The following is a 13,959-nucleotide window of genomic DNA, read 5'->3' on the forward strand; positions in this document are numbered from 1 at the left end:
CATGCCCTTGCCCACGCCTTCAGACCAGCCTCGAAGGCCCTCCTGCCTTGTTCTTCTAATACACACTGACTCATTTCACATAAAGCTTCCCTGACACTCTGTACTGGTCCGAATAGTGTCCCCCCAAAAATCTTGTCCTCCTAGAACCTCAGAATGTAGCCTTATTTGGCAATGAGATCTTTGTGGATATAATTAGTTAAGATGAGGTCATACTAGAGTAGGGTGGGCCCTGAATCCAATGTGACTGGTGAATTTATAGGAAAAGCAGAAGACACAGAGAGACACATGGGAAACAAGACCATGCGAAGACAGTTGAGATGGAGGGAGCCATCTGCAAGCAGAGGGGTGACAGAGATCTCCAGCCACCACTGGGAACCAGGCTGGAAGGGACCCTCCCTCGGAGCCTCTAGAAGGAGCCACCCTGCCCACACCTTGATCTTAGACTGCTGGCCTCCAGAACTGTGGGAGAATACATTCCAGCTGTTGTGAGCCACACAGTTGGTGGTCACTTGTCGTCACAGCCCTGGGAAGCCAGGGCAAACCTCAAGAAGACAGGCTTCCCAGGATAGGGGAGGGTGGCCTTGGCCAGGCCCCCTCCACCCCACCAACAGGGGACTCACTTCTCCCGGAAGGTCTCCTTCTCCTGCTCACTCCACATGTTCATGACCTGGCGGTCTTTGTACACCTTCATGGGATCATCCATGAGCCCATTCATGTTGATGAACTTGATCCGCTGCTGGTCGGCATCATACAGCATGGGTGGGATTACAGCCAGCTGACGCATCTGCTTCTCCAGATTCTGGAAGGAAAATGGAGATAATGGAGGGCACCACCCTGGTCGGAAAATGCAAGAGGACAAGGAGCTGGGGACCGGGCCGGGGAGGGGACAGGCTGCTCCTGCCAGCACAGGGGAACCCAAGTGAATGAGCAGAGGGTAGGGATGCTCCAAGTCAGAATGGGAAAACACAAAACCAGAGAGAAAGCGCATGATGGGTTAAAAAATAAGAACAGGCCTGTGCAGGGGGAAGGGAGAATTTAAAGGCAGCCCCAGACAGGTTTATGGTGGGCAGGGCTGTAAATTCAACACAGAGAGCAGCAGTCACCTTATCTGCAGTAAGAGGGGAGTGATGAATCTTCCCTTTAGAAATGCAAGTGCCATAAAACACTGCAGGGAAGATGTGCAACCTGGCTGGCTCAGGGTCGGGGCTGCCCACCCCCACCTCGGGTTCAGAGGGCATGCGGTGGGGGGCGAGGGGCTGCCTTGCTCTGGCAGGGCCCAGTGAGGCTGAAGAACCATTTCCTCACCAGCCGTCCACCTCCAGCCCCGGATTCCGCTCCTTCAAGCATGCCCACTGGGGACCAAGCCTGCCCAGCCCTGTGCACCGCAGGAGTCGGGCGGCCTCACTCCTAATGCATCGGGGCAGCTATTAAGAGGCTCAGAGCCGCCACTCAGCTGGACTCATTTCCCCAAATCTCTGCAGCCAGCCCATTACTGGCGATTAATTACCAATCTCCGGAGGCAGGCGAGGGCCCCGGCCCAGCCAAGGTCAGCCGGTTCAAAGGATCTGCTGCCTAGCCTCCCACATCTAAGCGCTCCATTCAGTGCTGGGGATTCCCAACAGAAGCAGGGGAGCGCAGTGGGGGCACAGCCCTGACCTTGGCTGAGAGGAGGACTCCCAGGGAGGCCTGAGCCTCCCCGGCACTTGAGTAGCCCTCCAATACCATCACCTCCCTGTGTCCCTCGGCTGCATGAGACACACAGTCCTGGCAGATCCAAGCTGGGTTCCTCTTCGCGGGAATCCCCACCCTATTCCATGGTTCCACCCACAGTGGGCTCGCACCCTGACTACTGCAAGCTCCCCCGAAATCGTGAGCATCTCTTTTCCTGCCCAGCTCCCTCCTCACCACCCTCCCAGGGAACCTCAGGTCAGCCTGGACTGGGTGAACAGTTGCTGCCCTGAATTCCCTTTCTGACCATCACCCTTAAACACTGTCCCCTCAACCTCCCCAGGGACCCTGGTGGCTGCATTCTCGTGTGGCCAGGAGCTGGGGAAGTGGTCTTCTGGGATGGGGGTGGTGCTGGAACACCGAATCAGCTGAGATGCCATGCACCCTGCATCAAGCAGGGAGCCTGCAGGAAAGGGTCACCCTCTTCCTGCTTCCATATGCCAGTGTGGGTTGTGTACTTGGCCACCACTGGCGGGACAGGAGCCGGAGCAAACCCACAGGTGTGGACAAAGGCATTCCGAGTTCTGCTTTCTGCAGACTAGAGAGTGTTCAAAACAGGGCCACACCATGTGAGGTTTTAAGACAAAGGTTTGGACTTCGGCTTCCCTAGTAGCTCAGATGGTAAAGAATCTGCCTGCAATGCAGGAGACCCACGTTCAACCTCTGGGTCGGGAAGATCCCCTGGAGGAGGGCATGGCAACCCACTCCAGTATTCTTGCCTGAAGAATCCCATGGACAGAGGAGCCTGGCAGGCTATAGTCCATGGGGTCACAAAGACTTGGACATGACTGGGCAACCGACAGTTTGGCTTTCACACTTTTCCCTGGCAGTCCAGTGGTTAAGACTCCTCCTTCCAGTGCAGGGGGCAGAGGTTCGATCCCTGGTTGGGGATTTAAGATCTCTCATGTCGCCAGGCGAGGACAAGAAAAAAAAATTTTTTTTTAATTAAAATTTATAAAAATAAAATGAAAGCTCTTTTTTAAATAGCCAGATAGTCTGAACTACCTATGTCAAACTTGCATGAACAGCCTGGTGAAAATGCAGATTTCTGAGTTCTGCCACCCCAGACTGGCTAAATCAGAACTGCTGGGGGTGTGGGCCTGGGAAATCACAATTCAAGCTGGATGTCCCCTCCCCAGGACTCCTCAGTCTGTCCCATATGAGACTCAGTGACCTAGGGCAGCACCACCCAATAGAATGTTCTGCAGCGATGCAGGCGTTTATGGCCTGCTCTGTGCAGCACAGGGCCACCAACCACACGCAGCTTCTGAGCACTTGCAATGCGACTGGTGACGCTGGAGGAACTGAGTTTTTAATTTTATTTCGTTTCTGGTCATTTCCATTTAAACAGCCACATGCAGCTCATGAGCAGTGACTGCACTGATCTGGAGTTGTTAATACCTCCCAGCTGGACAAAAGCTCTCCCTGGACACAAGGCCCGGGGGAGGAAGAATGTGTTCCCCTCCTTTTGCGAGGCCCCCTCCTTTCCACTGTGATGTTGGGAACATGGAGGGGGGGATGGGGAACTGACACATGAGATGCTTGTAAGACCTGGGAGGGGGCAGGGCTGGTTCAGGAGCAAATGCCTCCTCTCTCTGCTCCCTGGCCACCTCTGGGCTCCAGTGACCAGAGCCAGGGTCACCTGGCTGATAGAAGGTCATCTGGGAACTCTAGATAGAAGGTCCCCAGCTTGGTGAACAGCTGGTGAGCTGGGAAACCCCCCTCAGACCCTGGTTCTGGACAACTGGGAGGCTGACCTACAAACCACCACCCTCAGGCTCCTGTGCCCTCTGGCTTCTGGTCGGGTTCAGCCAATGGGAAGCACTGAAAGTAGACAGGGAGTGGGGGAGGGGTGAGAGGCCAGGATACTTACTCGGCCGTGGCATCATGACGGGGTCCCTGGCTGTGACCCTTCCTGGCTACGTCCTGCCAGGTGGCCCCTCCTGCATGGCCCCGGGAAGGCCTTTCTGCCCGCTCGGCCTGCAGGCCCGGGGACACCGAATGGCTACACCCCTGGGGCCTCCAGATCCCTCCTTGGTTCCGCCCCACATTCAGTACCAAGCCCCTTGATCTCAACCACCCAGGTGAATTCTGTTTCCTGCCAGACCCTCTCCCTGGACAGGGCACACAGCGGGTGGAGCTGAGGTCGGGGTCAAGGACTTACCTCCTGCTCCGAGAGGCCATCGATGATCTCGGACACCTCGTGCTCGCTGCGGGCGGCCGACATGGAGAGCCCGCTGCCCCGCTGACCCACCCTACTGGAGATCGAAGGCACACACTCAGGACCAGCCCCTCGCAGCCGGCACAGCGGCACAGCCCCAAGCCCACAACTTCCCCAGAGGCGGCGTGTGGGCAGTGGGGAGGAGCCAGGCCTCCCACACCCACACGGATGGCCCCAAGCCAAGGGGGTCTGGGGGAGGGATGGAGCACCCCCACTCTCACCCAGAAAATGCCAGAACCCTTTTTCTCTCCTAAGATGCCCCCCACAAAAGACCAGCTGCACAGATCCACATACAAAGTCCAGGCCTGCCTCTTCGCAGCCTCTGGCTCCATGTCCTCCCCTGTAACCTGGGGATAAGGTGGTACCTGGCTCCCAGGACTGGGAGCAGGCATTCAGTGAGATATGGGATGTGAGCATCCAGTAAAGAGTGAGAGCCAGAGACTTCCCTGGGTGTCCAGTGGTTAAGACTCTGAGCTTCCACTGTGGGGACATGGGTTCAATCCCTGGTCAGGGAACTAAGATCCTACATGACATGTGGTGTGGCCAAAAAAAAAAAAAAAAGACCCATGGCAAATAATCAAGGGTTCTAACAGAAAGAGGAGACAACATGCAGGGATAACTTAAAACTAAGAATCATACAATAATAAATTTTCATATATTTATTAAAAAAAAAAAGAGTGAAGCCCATCATCCCTGCTCACAGCCCATTGCCTTATCTGTGTGACAACAGAAACCGCACTCACACGCCACCAAGCACCTACTGTGTGCTGGGCACTCCAACAGAGGATTGCACCCAGTCCTTATGCCCGCCACGTGTGACCAGCATCCTTTCCCTTTGACTTACACCAGGGATCTCACACTCGGGGGCCACATAAATGAACAAAGCTGGGGTGGGTACCAGCCCATGGCACACCAGAAGGAGAGCTCACTCCATCAAAATGGATTTAAGTTTCTTTCCAAGAAGTGTTAAGGCCAGGCAGGTGCTGAGTGACACACCCAAGGACCTAACTCGGCCCTTGGCGTGCAATTCGAGACCCTGCTGTGCTTTTCTTTTTCATGCCAGCCAGGGGTCCTCTGTGGACAGTGCCGCAAGCGGACCCAGGTCCTGGGAGGCAGGGAAGGAGGTGGTGGCAGGCGGGGGCGATGTGGAGAGAAGGAGGGTGAGGGGCGCGAGTGGGCCCGGTCCTCAGCTCACCTCTGCATGCGCTCCTGCAGCTCCCGCTGCTTGCGGATCTCGGGGAATTGCTTCTCGTAGTACTCGCGCACCTTGCTCTCCTTGGCCCGCCGCCGGGGATTGTTCTCGATGCGCTCCACCTTCTTCTCCCAGGCCTCCATGAGCTGGTCATAGCGCTGGCAGAACTTCTGTTCCTGGGGACACGCGGGGGAGCCCTGTGGCAGCTGCTCCTCCTACATCCGACATTCAGCACCCCAGGGCTCCCTGCTCTGCCGTGCGCACGGGCAGGTATGCGATCACACACGGGTGCACGGGCAGACACACGACCACGCGGAGACCGGGGCAGACCCCGGCCACAGCCTGCCCTAAGGATCAGGCTGCCTTGCTCCTTGGGGCGTGGGCCACCCCCACCCCCAGCCTTCCTCTAGAAAGGCCTTATACTATACAGACGCTTCCAGTCACATGTGGCCGTTAAAGCTGAATCATGTAAAACTAAGTCGCATTTAAATGCAGGTCCCTGGTCCCCCTGCCACTGGGGCCAGAGCTACTGTCTGCAGTGGGCGGTGCACGCAGACCATTTCCATCATGTGTCAGATGGTGCAGCTCTGGGGTGCCCGTCAGACCTGGGGCGGCCCCGTGGAACGCATTCTCTTTCTGAATAGTTCCTCATGCCGCAGCCTCAGGCCCAGCCGTGCTCCCCAGATCCAAGGACTGGGTGTAAAGACTCAAGCTGCTGTCTGTTCACGACAAGGAAGTCCCTCTCTGAGTCTAACCACAGTGCTTCCTGCTCTATGCATGTCCTTCCTTAGAGAAAAGACCCCTGCTCAGCCCAGAATGTAAGCTGCCTGGCTTCCGAGTCTCCAAGGTGACCCAGACCTCGAGCAGGCATGGAGCGTCCGGCTGCTCTTGAGACCCAATCTCCCCATCTCTAACAGCTGCCGTGGACAGATGGCACGGTCTGGGAGTCTCGCTTGAATGCCTTCTCAACACTTCAGCATAATCAGAAAGCCCGTCTCTGGTCTTCGTGCCCAGACACCCCATCCCATCCTGAATTTCAGCTTCTGACCAAGGCAGTCTGTGACCTTGGTCCTCAACAAACCCAGCAACGTTGACAGTCCCCAGGGGGCTGTCAGGCCATCTATGAGGAGGAGCAGAACTTGACCCCCAGCTACCAGGGGCACCACACAAACCGGGCTGCCCCAAGAACCCTTGGGAGTTCAAGTTCTAGCAGCACGCAATGGCCACACATGTTCGTGGCAACATGCTGCAGACAGCACTCCTGGGGTGGGAACCGACATGAAGGATACTCAGCCCATCGTCAGAGCAGGGGACCCTCCCCACCCTCTCAGTGTGAGTGTGTGATCCGAATCCTCCCCCGGCCAGCAGGGCCATCCAGGTGCAAATCCTGGCAGGGTCATTGCTGCCGCAGAAGGGGCAGTGGCCACAGCCACAGGCTGCCCTGCGGTGCTCAGGAGGCCTTGGTCTGATGGGCGAGAGCAGGAGAATGTCAGATGGGCTAAAGGTGAGAACGTGCTCACTCAAAAACCAGCAGAGAGAAAAAACGCAGTTACCAGTGAAGACGAGCAAGAAACCCGCGGGGCCACCAACCAGCTGCCCAGCGGAGGGGCGGCTGGCAAGATGACCCAGCCCTGCCTGGGGCCCTTGTAGAGCAAAAGGGACAGAACAGCCACGAGGGGTCATCCAGTCACACTGCCCAGCCCCAATCACCACACACAAAGACGCGAGCAGCTCCTGAGGACTATTCAACATGAGGAAGTTCCCCTTCATATCTGACCACACTGCCACCTGCTGTCACCTGTGTGCTGGGCGCGCTCTCTGTCCACTGAGGGCTGAGGGCCCTGGGCACCGCAGGGCAGCCCGTGGCAGTGGCCGCAGCCCCACCTGGGGCAGCAATGACCCTGCCAGGAGTTTCCACCTGGGTGGCCCTGCTGGCCGGGGGAGGATACGGATCACACACGCACTTGCACACACACACACATGCTCACACATACATACACTCACACTGAAGCACATACATCCCCACACATCCCCGCACATACACACACACACACACTCACACACACACCCTAATACACACACACGGACAAATACATAACGCATATTCTCACTCACAATACAAACCACACTCACTCACTCATAATCTCACACACCCACGTTCTCAAGCACACATGTACTCACACACTGTCTCACACTCACATTTCAGAGGCTGGAGCACCGCTAAGTGAGCCTGCAGGCGACAGGGGCAAGAATCTGCACAGGAAAAGGAGGATGGCCGCTGTGACCGCAGTTTGTCACCCTCAGCGAGAATTCTTTGTTCCAGCACCGTCACCATCATCATCTTTGCCATCACTATCATCTCCATCATAAACAGCAACATCGGCTTCACCATCACCATTGCCACTGACACTGGCCTAAGGACCACTGCGCCATGTGCCAGGCACAGAGCCGAGTCCTTCCCGTGACCGACTTTCCCAAACCCCCAAAAGCGGTGACCAGCATCCCCCCTCTGTACAGGTGGGAGCTCAGAGCTTGGGCGCCATCAGGCCTGGATCGCACAGTCCAGACGGGAGGTCAGGATCCTGACGGTTGTTCTGATAAAGTCCAGCGTGTCTACTTCCCCTTTCGCTGCTCTTTGGGCAGTCTCACCCAAGTGCCACTGCCAAATCCAAGGTCATAAAGATTCACCACCAGGGCTTTTCTTAATTGCATGGCTTTAGAGGTTTTTGGTTTTTTTTTTTTAAGATTTCTGGCTGCATTGGGTCTTCGTTGCTGCATGCGGGCTTTCTCGAGTTGCAACAAGCAGGGGCTGCTCTCTACTTGCAGTGCACAGGCTTCTCACTGCAGAGACTTCCTTTGTTGCAGAGCATGGGTTCCAGGAGCAGGGGCTTCAGGAGCAGTGGCACAGGGGCTTAGCTGCTCCAAGGCATGTGGGATCTTCCTGGACCAGGGACTGAACCCGTGTCCCATGCAACGGCAGGTGCATTCTTAACCACTGGACCACCAGGGGAGCCCTGGCTTTTGCTCTTGCATTTAGGTCTCTAGCTCATTTCAAGTGCGTGTGTGTGTTAACTGTGTGAGGCGGAGCCCAACTCCATTCCGCGTGTGTGACCATCCTGCTGCTCCAGCACTGTTTGTTGAAGAGACAATCCTAACTCTCCGAATGGACTTGGCCTCCTGTCAAAAACCCACCAGCCACGGATGCGAGGGCTTGATTCCAGACTCTCCATTCTGTTCCGCTGTCCTCCGTGTCTGTCCTTAGGCTGGAATCACACTGTGCTGATTACTGCAGTTCTGCGGGGTTTTTTACATTTACTTTTTAATTTTGGCTGTGCTAGGTCTTCGTTGCTACCTGTGGCCTTCCTCCAGCTGTGGCGAGCAGTGACTTCTCTTGTTGTGGAGCAGGGGCTCTGGATGCCCAGGATCAATAGTTGTGGCTCGAGGGCTCTAAAGCGTGGGCTCAGGAGCTGCGGCGCACGGGCTTAGCTGCCCCACGGCATGTGGGATCTTCCCGGACCAGGAATCGAACCTACGTCCCCTGTGTTGGAAGGTGAATTCTTAACCACTGGACTGCCAGGGGAGTCCCGCAATGTGTTTTAAAATGAGGAAATGAGTCTTCCAACTTGGTGGGTTTTTTTCAAGACTGTTTTGGCTATTTGGGGTCCCTCTGAATTTGAGGGTCGGCTTGCGGCTGACAGTTCCGAGCAACCACGGTGGTCCAGGCACGGCCCCAAGCATGCCGCTTGCAGCCTCTCGCTCAGTAGCCTGATGAGGTGGGTGTTCCTACAGTCCCCACTGAATGAAACAGGAAACTGAGGCCCGGAGTTCAATGATTTGCCCTGGGCCACCCAGCAGAGCCAGAATTTGAACCCTTCCTGCCCTGCCAGGTGTGGCAGGATGCAACTCTATAATTAGGGAGGAAATAAGAGATGGGGTGCCTAGGAGAACCCCCTAAACTGAGGAAGACAGTCTCAAACCAACAGAGAACACGGAGGGAGGTGCCAGGGAGCTGACTGGAGCCGGCTGGCCAGGGAAGCTGATTTGTGTGGTCACCTAGTGCCCTGGCATCCTCCGTACCCCCAGGGAGCCCGCGGCCTCACCTAAAGGCTTTCTTCCGCTGGGCTCAGCGGCTCAGGAGCCACAGAGTCAGAGAAATGTTCCCGCACTGGCTGTCCGTATGTTCAGCGATGGGTGAAGGGGACAGGCCGGGGCTTTCCCAGCCTCTGTCCTGCGGCCCATCACTCAGGCTGCAGAAGCGGATGCTGGGCCAAGTCAGGACAAAGCCAGATGTGAAGCATAAGGACATCAGAGGTGCAGGGGATACAGAGTGTGCATCCTTTAGCCATCTCTTAAAAAAAGAACTGTGGTGCTGGAGAAGACTCTTGAGAGTCCCTTGGACTGCAGGATCAAACCAGTCCAACCTAAAGGAAATCAACCCTGTATATTCATTGTAAAGACCAATGCTGAAGCTCCAATACTTTGGCCACCTGATGCAAAGAGCTGACTCATTGGAAAAGACCCTGATGCTGGGAAAGATGGAGGGCAGGAGGAGAAGGGGACAACGGAGGATGAGATGGCTGGATGGCATCACAGACTCCACGGACATGGGTTTGAACAAGCTCTGGGAGATCGTGAAGGACAGGGAAGCCTGGTGCCGCAGTCCATGGGATCGCAAAGCGTCGGACACGGCTGACACACACCTTAGACCCCGGGACAGACATCCATGTAAGAGAAGAGAGGGGAAAAGGGAGGTGAGGACAGAGGCCAAGATGGGAGTCCTGTGGCCACAGCCAAGCATCGTCTGGAGCACCAGGAACTGGAAGAGGCAGGCTTCCCCTAGGGCCTCTAAAGGGAGCACGGCCCTGCCCACATCTTGAACTTCTGGCCTCCAGCACAGAGCGAGAATACATGTCTGTTGTTCTTAGGCACCTAGTTTGTGGCCATTTGTTACAGCCACCTCAGGAAGTGAATACACCCACCATCCAGGCTGGGCTCACCGCTGACTAACCCATCCTGCAGGGCCACTGTCAGTCACGCCCACTCTCCCCGCCAGGCACTGTGCTTCCTGCAGTCCCACCATGACCCCATTTCACAGATGAGGAAAAGCAAGGCTTGGGGCCAGACAGCTCTCCCAGGACCACTCACAGCAGGTCTGGTGGATGGGGTTTGAACCTGTGCATCAGTGACTCAGCCTTACCCCCTCTCCCCCAACACCACCACACACACACACACACACACACAATCTGGCTTCCAGGGTTGTGGGGTAAGCTCAGGGAAGGATAGGGCAGGCCTGGTGGGGTTCCTGTTGGGGTTGGGCACCCCTCCAGGAAAAGAGCCTCAGCTCTCTGGGCAGAGCAGGCACGCAGGGCAGCCTGGGCTGCTGGGTCGCAGTCCCCAAGACCTCTGAAAAGTGAGAGCTCCGCCGGAGAACTGACTCAGGTGGAGGCGGGCAACACACAGATCTGAAGGGGCACGTCTTGACCAAGCCCCCTCCAGGTCCTGCCTGACAACAGCGCACAGGACTCGGGGCCCGTTATATAAGAACTAGAGCGAGATCACGCCTGATGCCCTCCTGTCACAGTTTCTGTGGTTTCCGAATTCGTTTTCACAAGAGCCTCTCTTAAGACGGGCTCAGCTTGGCCACAAAGCCACCCAGAGTTTCTTAGAAGTCTCCAGTTCCTCTTCCTCTATCTTTAAATAAGCCCATTTCCCCTCCATCCCCTCAAAGGACCTCCAAGGAGCCCTGGGAGATTTCTTAAGAACTTACATCCACCCAACTCCAACCTCAGCAGTCACCAGGATCCTTTTAAAACGTAGATCAGATCTCCTTTCTCCCCAGCTAAAGGACCTCCCCAACCATGCCCTTCACCCCCAGGCAGGACTACTTGGGAAAAGCTGTACATCCTGAGGTGTGCTCCCGAATTTCCTTCATCCCAGAGAGACAGGGAAGCATGACAGGCGAGGGTCTGGGCATCCACACTTACTTTCTAAGCATTCACCACAAAAACATTCGTACTCACACAAAGACACACAGACACACAAAGTGAATGTAAAGAAATGCGTGCACATTAAGTCACTTCGGTTGTGTCTGACTCTTTGGGACCCCATGGACTGTAGCCCACCAGACTCCTCTGCCCATGGGATTCTCCAGGCAGGAATACTGGAGTGGGTAGCCATGCCCTCCTCCAGGGGATCTTCCCGACCCAGGGATCGGACCCGCATCTCTTCCGTCTCCTGCATTGGCAGGCGGGTTCTTTACCACTAGCGCCACCTGGGAAACCCAAAGAAATGTTAACCATGAGGAATTCTAGATGGTGGGCATAGAGGTGTTCACTGTATCCTGTCAAACTGTCTACATGACTGTCAAGTTTTTGGAATCACTAAAAATCCTTAAAGACTTTGTATTATCTATTAAGAATGAATTGTCTCACTGTATTTGGAATAAAATCCAAATGTTCCACCCTAGTACAGAATGGTTCTCCACCACAGTCTCCTCACTCATGCTCTGTAGTCCAACTTGCCTGTTACATTGTCCCATGTCACCCCGTGCTGGTTCCTACCTCAGGGCCTCTGCACTTGCTGTGCCCGCTTCTTGACACTCAGACCCCCAGACATTCACACAGGTCGTCCTTTCTGGTCATGCCTCTCTCAGTTCTGAGGTGGGACACCCAGGCTGTCCCCCACCCCACTTCTCTGCCCGGCACTCGTCCCTCCTCTCCTCCACTCAGCATAACACAGCTCAGCACTGCACCAGGCCCACAGCACATGTTCAGTAAATATTTCTTAATTCAATGAATAACATACGATGCCCTGTTTCATGAACCCCATCTACCCAGTGGGTGCTTCTGGTCACCATCCAGTCAGTTTAGGAGTCTGAGAAGGTCAAGAAAGGAAAGGCTGGGAAGCCCACCACTTCTTACCCATGGGTCCCTAGAGTCCAAAGGTGTTACCCCCCCAGCCTCTCAGTCCTTCAGCATCTGGGACAGAAGTATCTCCCTTCTCTGAGGGTCCAGCTGACATCTAGAGCAGGGTGGGTTCGGAAACTGTTTCAAAGGGTCCAGGGCCCTCAAGTGATACAATCCGAGCTTTTGTGACATGGTCTAAGAAAGAGTAGTTCTCTCTTTCTGGCCTCCAAGCCTGCTGCAGAAATTCAGGTCCCAAAGGAAAATCAGTTTGTCATTGTGCTAACACAGAGTTGAGACAAAAAAAAACAACCAAGAAACTGCATAGACTTCAGGTACATCAGACCAGGTACAACCTGATCAAACCACTCCTGAACTCCATTCAGTAGACTTTGTCAGCTACAGAAATTCCTTGACTGGTTAAGCCCATCTGAGCCAGCTTTTCTTCCTCTCACAGCTGAAAGAATACTAACGGGTAACACTCCCTCCATCCCTCAGGCCTAATCTCCCCCAGCACACCAGTGATGTAAACGAGCACCCTAAACCACAACTAAAGGTGTTCTCCGGCATGTGCTCTCCCTGCCTTCGGGCTGCCTCCCAGCTGAGACTGGAGTGTGCATGCAGCGGAATGCAGGAGTCGTACCACTAAGCAAGGAGGCCTCACTGCTTCTCTGGGTCCTGACTTTCCTGAGCCCAGAATGAGCACAGTGGGCTGGGAAAGGCTCATTTCTCAGGGAATCCCCGGCAATCACCGTCACCCAGCATACAGCCCACCCCATACTCCACCTCTGCCAACAGACCTCTCTCTGCCCAAAATATCCACAGTGGGTCCTCTGACAAGGGACCAGTTTTCCCAGCTAATGTCATGCTTTCTCCTCTTCCAGGTGGGAAAAGGAGGGGCAACGTCCCCAGCACCCCCTTCCACCCACACCCGTGCTTCCTTGAGGCAGCTGAGCCTCGAGCCCCCGGCTTCAATAAAGCAGCCGCTGTCTTTTCCCGTTTCTCTTGCTGTCCTTGGCTTTTTTTTCATGACCTGGACACTCAGGAATCAGGATCAGAACCCAGGGGTCCCAGGGGCCATGGCCTGAGTGGTGGGGACCATTTCCACTCTCCAGGAAGCCTGGTCCACGGAAGGGAGGGGGCAGCAGAAGAGATTCCAGGGTTGGGGGCCCCAGTGATGACTTACCCATTGTTTCCGGGCGTGATTCCTCCTCTTGAAGTACAAGATTAACTTTTTCCGCATCGCCTGGTTTCTAAGCAGGAAAGAGACAGCCAACGGGGCAGGTCAGAAAGGCAGGGTTTCAGGAATTTCGTCCCTCGCTGAAGTTTGCCCCATCACTGGCTTCCGGTGAGGGAAGAGACCCCACAGTCCCCCAGGGCAAGCCACGTACTGCCCATGTATGTCTTTCCTCTGCCCTATACGAAGTGCCCCCCACCCACACTCTGGCTGAGCATGGTCTGCAGGAAAAGAGGGCTCCAAAGTGGGGGCAAGGTCCTGAGACTTCCTGCCCTCCCTGGAGCTGCCATCACCCAAACTCCCCTCTCTCGTCAGCCACGGGAAACCAGCCACAGAGAAAAAGCCACAGCCTTAGACCAGGAACACAGGCCGGGCAGAATAAGCCCCCAAAAGCTACAGACCCACAGAGGCAGGATCTTGGGGTCTGGCCTCAGTGACCCCAAGCCACCTCCAACCAAGAAAGCCCCTGCTCTGCCCCCCTGGGGTGGGGGTGATGTGGATAGGCCAGCGACAGGCTGGTGGGAGCCAGTGAGGCAAGAACTCCAGGAAGCACTCGAGGGGTCTCACGCCTCAGGTCGGTGAAGCCAGACCCCTCCTGCCATCGGGGTTCTCAACCGAGGAGGCCACACACAGCACTGTGGGCTCAGAGAGGAGTGGGCACTTCCAGGGGGTGGGAGGG

At 55.6% G+C, this 13,959-nt stretch overlaps 1 protein-coding gene across 13 annotated transcripts in view; it reads right to left on the reverse strand.

Moving 5' to 3' along the window:
- The window catches only part of NCOR2 (nuclear receptor corepressor 2), a 236,523-nt gene that overhangs the window by 96,669 nt on the left and 125,895 nt on the right, over nucleotides 1–13,959 (reverse strand). For all 13 annotated transcript variants that reach the window (XM_070386321.1, XM_070386316.1, XM_070386325.1 and 10 more), the window contains 4 exons: nucleotides 13,230–13,296; nucleotides 5,145–5,317; nucleotides 3,893–3,986; nucleotides 621–799 (listed from right to left, as the gene is read on the reverse strand). In XM_070386321.1, the coding sequence (XP_070242422.1) occupies nucleotides 621–799; nucleotides 3,893–3,986; nucleotides 5,145–5,317; nucleotides 13,230–13,296 (513 nt within the window). The remainder of the gene's footprint in view (nucleotides 1–620; nucleotides 800–3,892; nucleotides 3,987–5,144; nucleotides 5,318–13,229; nucleotides 13,297–13,959) is intronic.

This window comes from Bos mutus, chromosome 17 (genome assembly GCF_027580195.1).
Source record: "Bos mutus isolate GX-2022 chromosome 17, NWIPB_WYAK_1.1, whole genome shotgun sequence".
NCBI classification, from domain to species: domain Eukaryota; kingdom Metazoa; phylum Chordata; class Mammalia; order Artiodactyla; family Bovidae; genus Bos; species Bos mutus.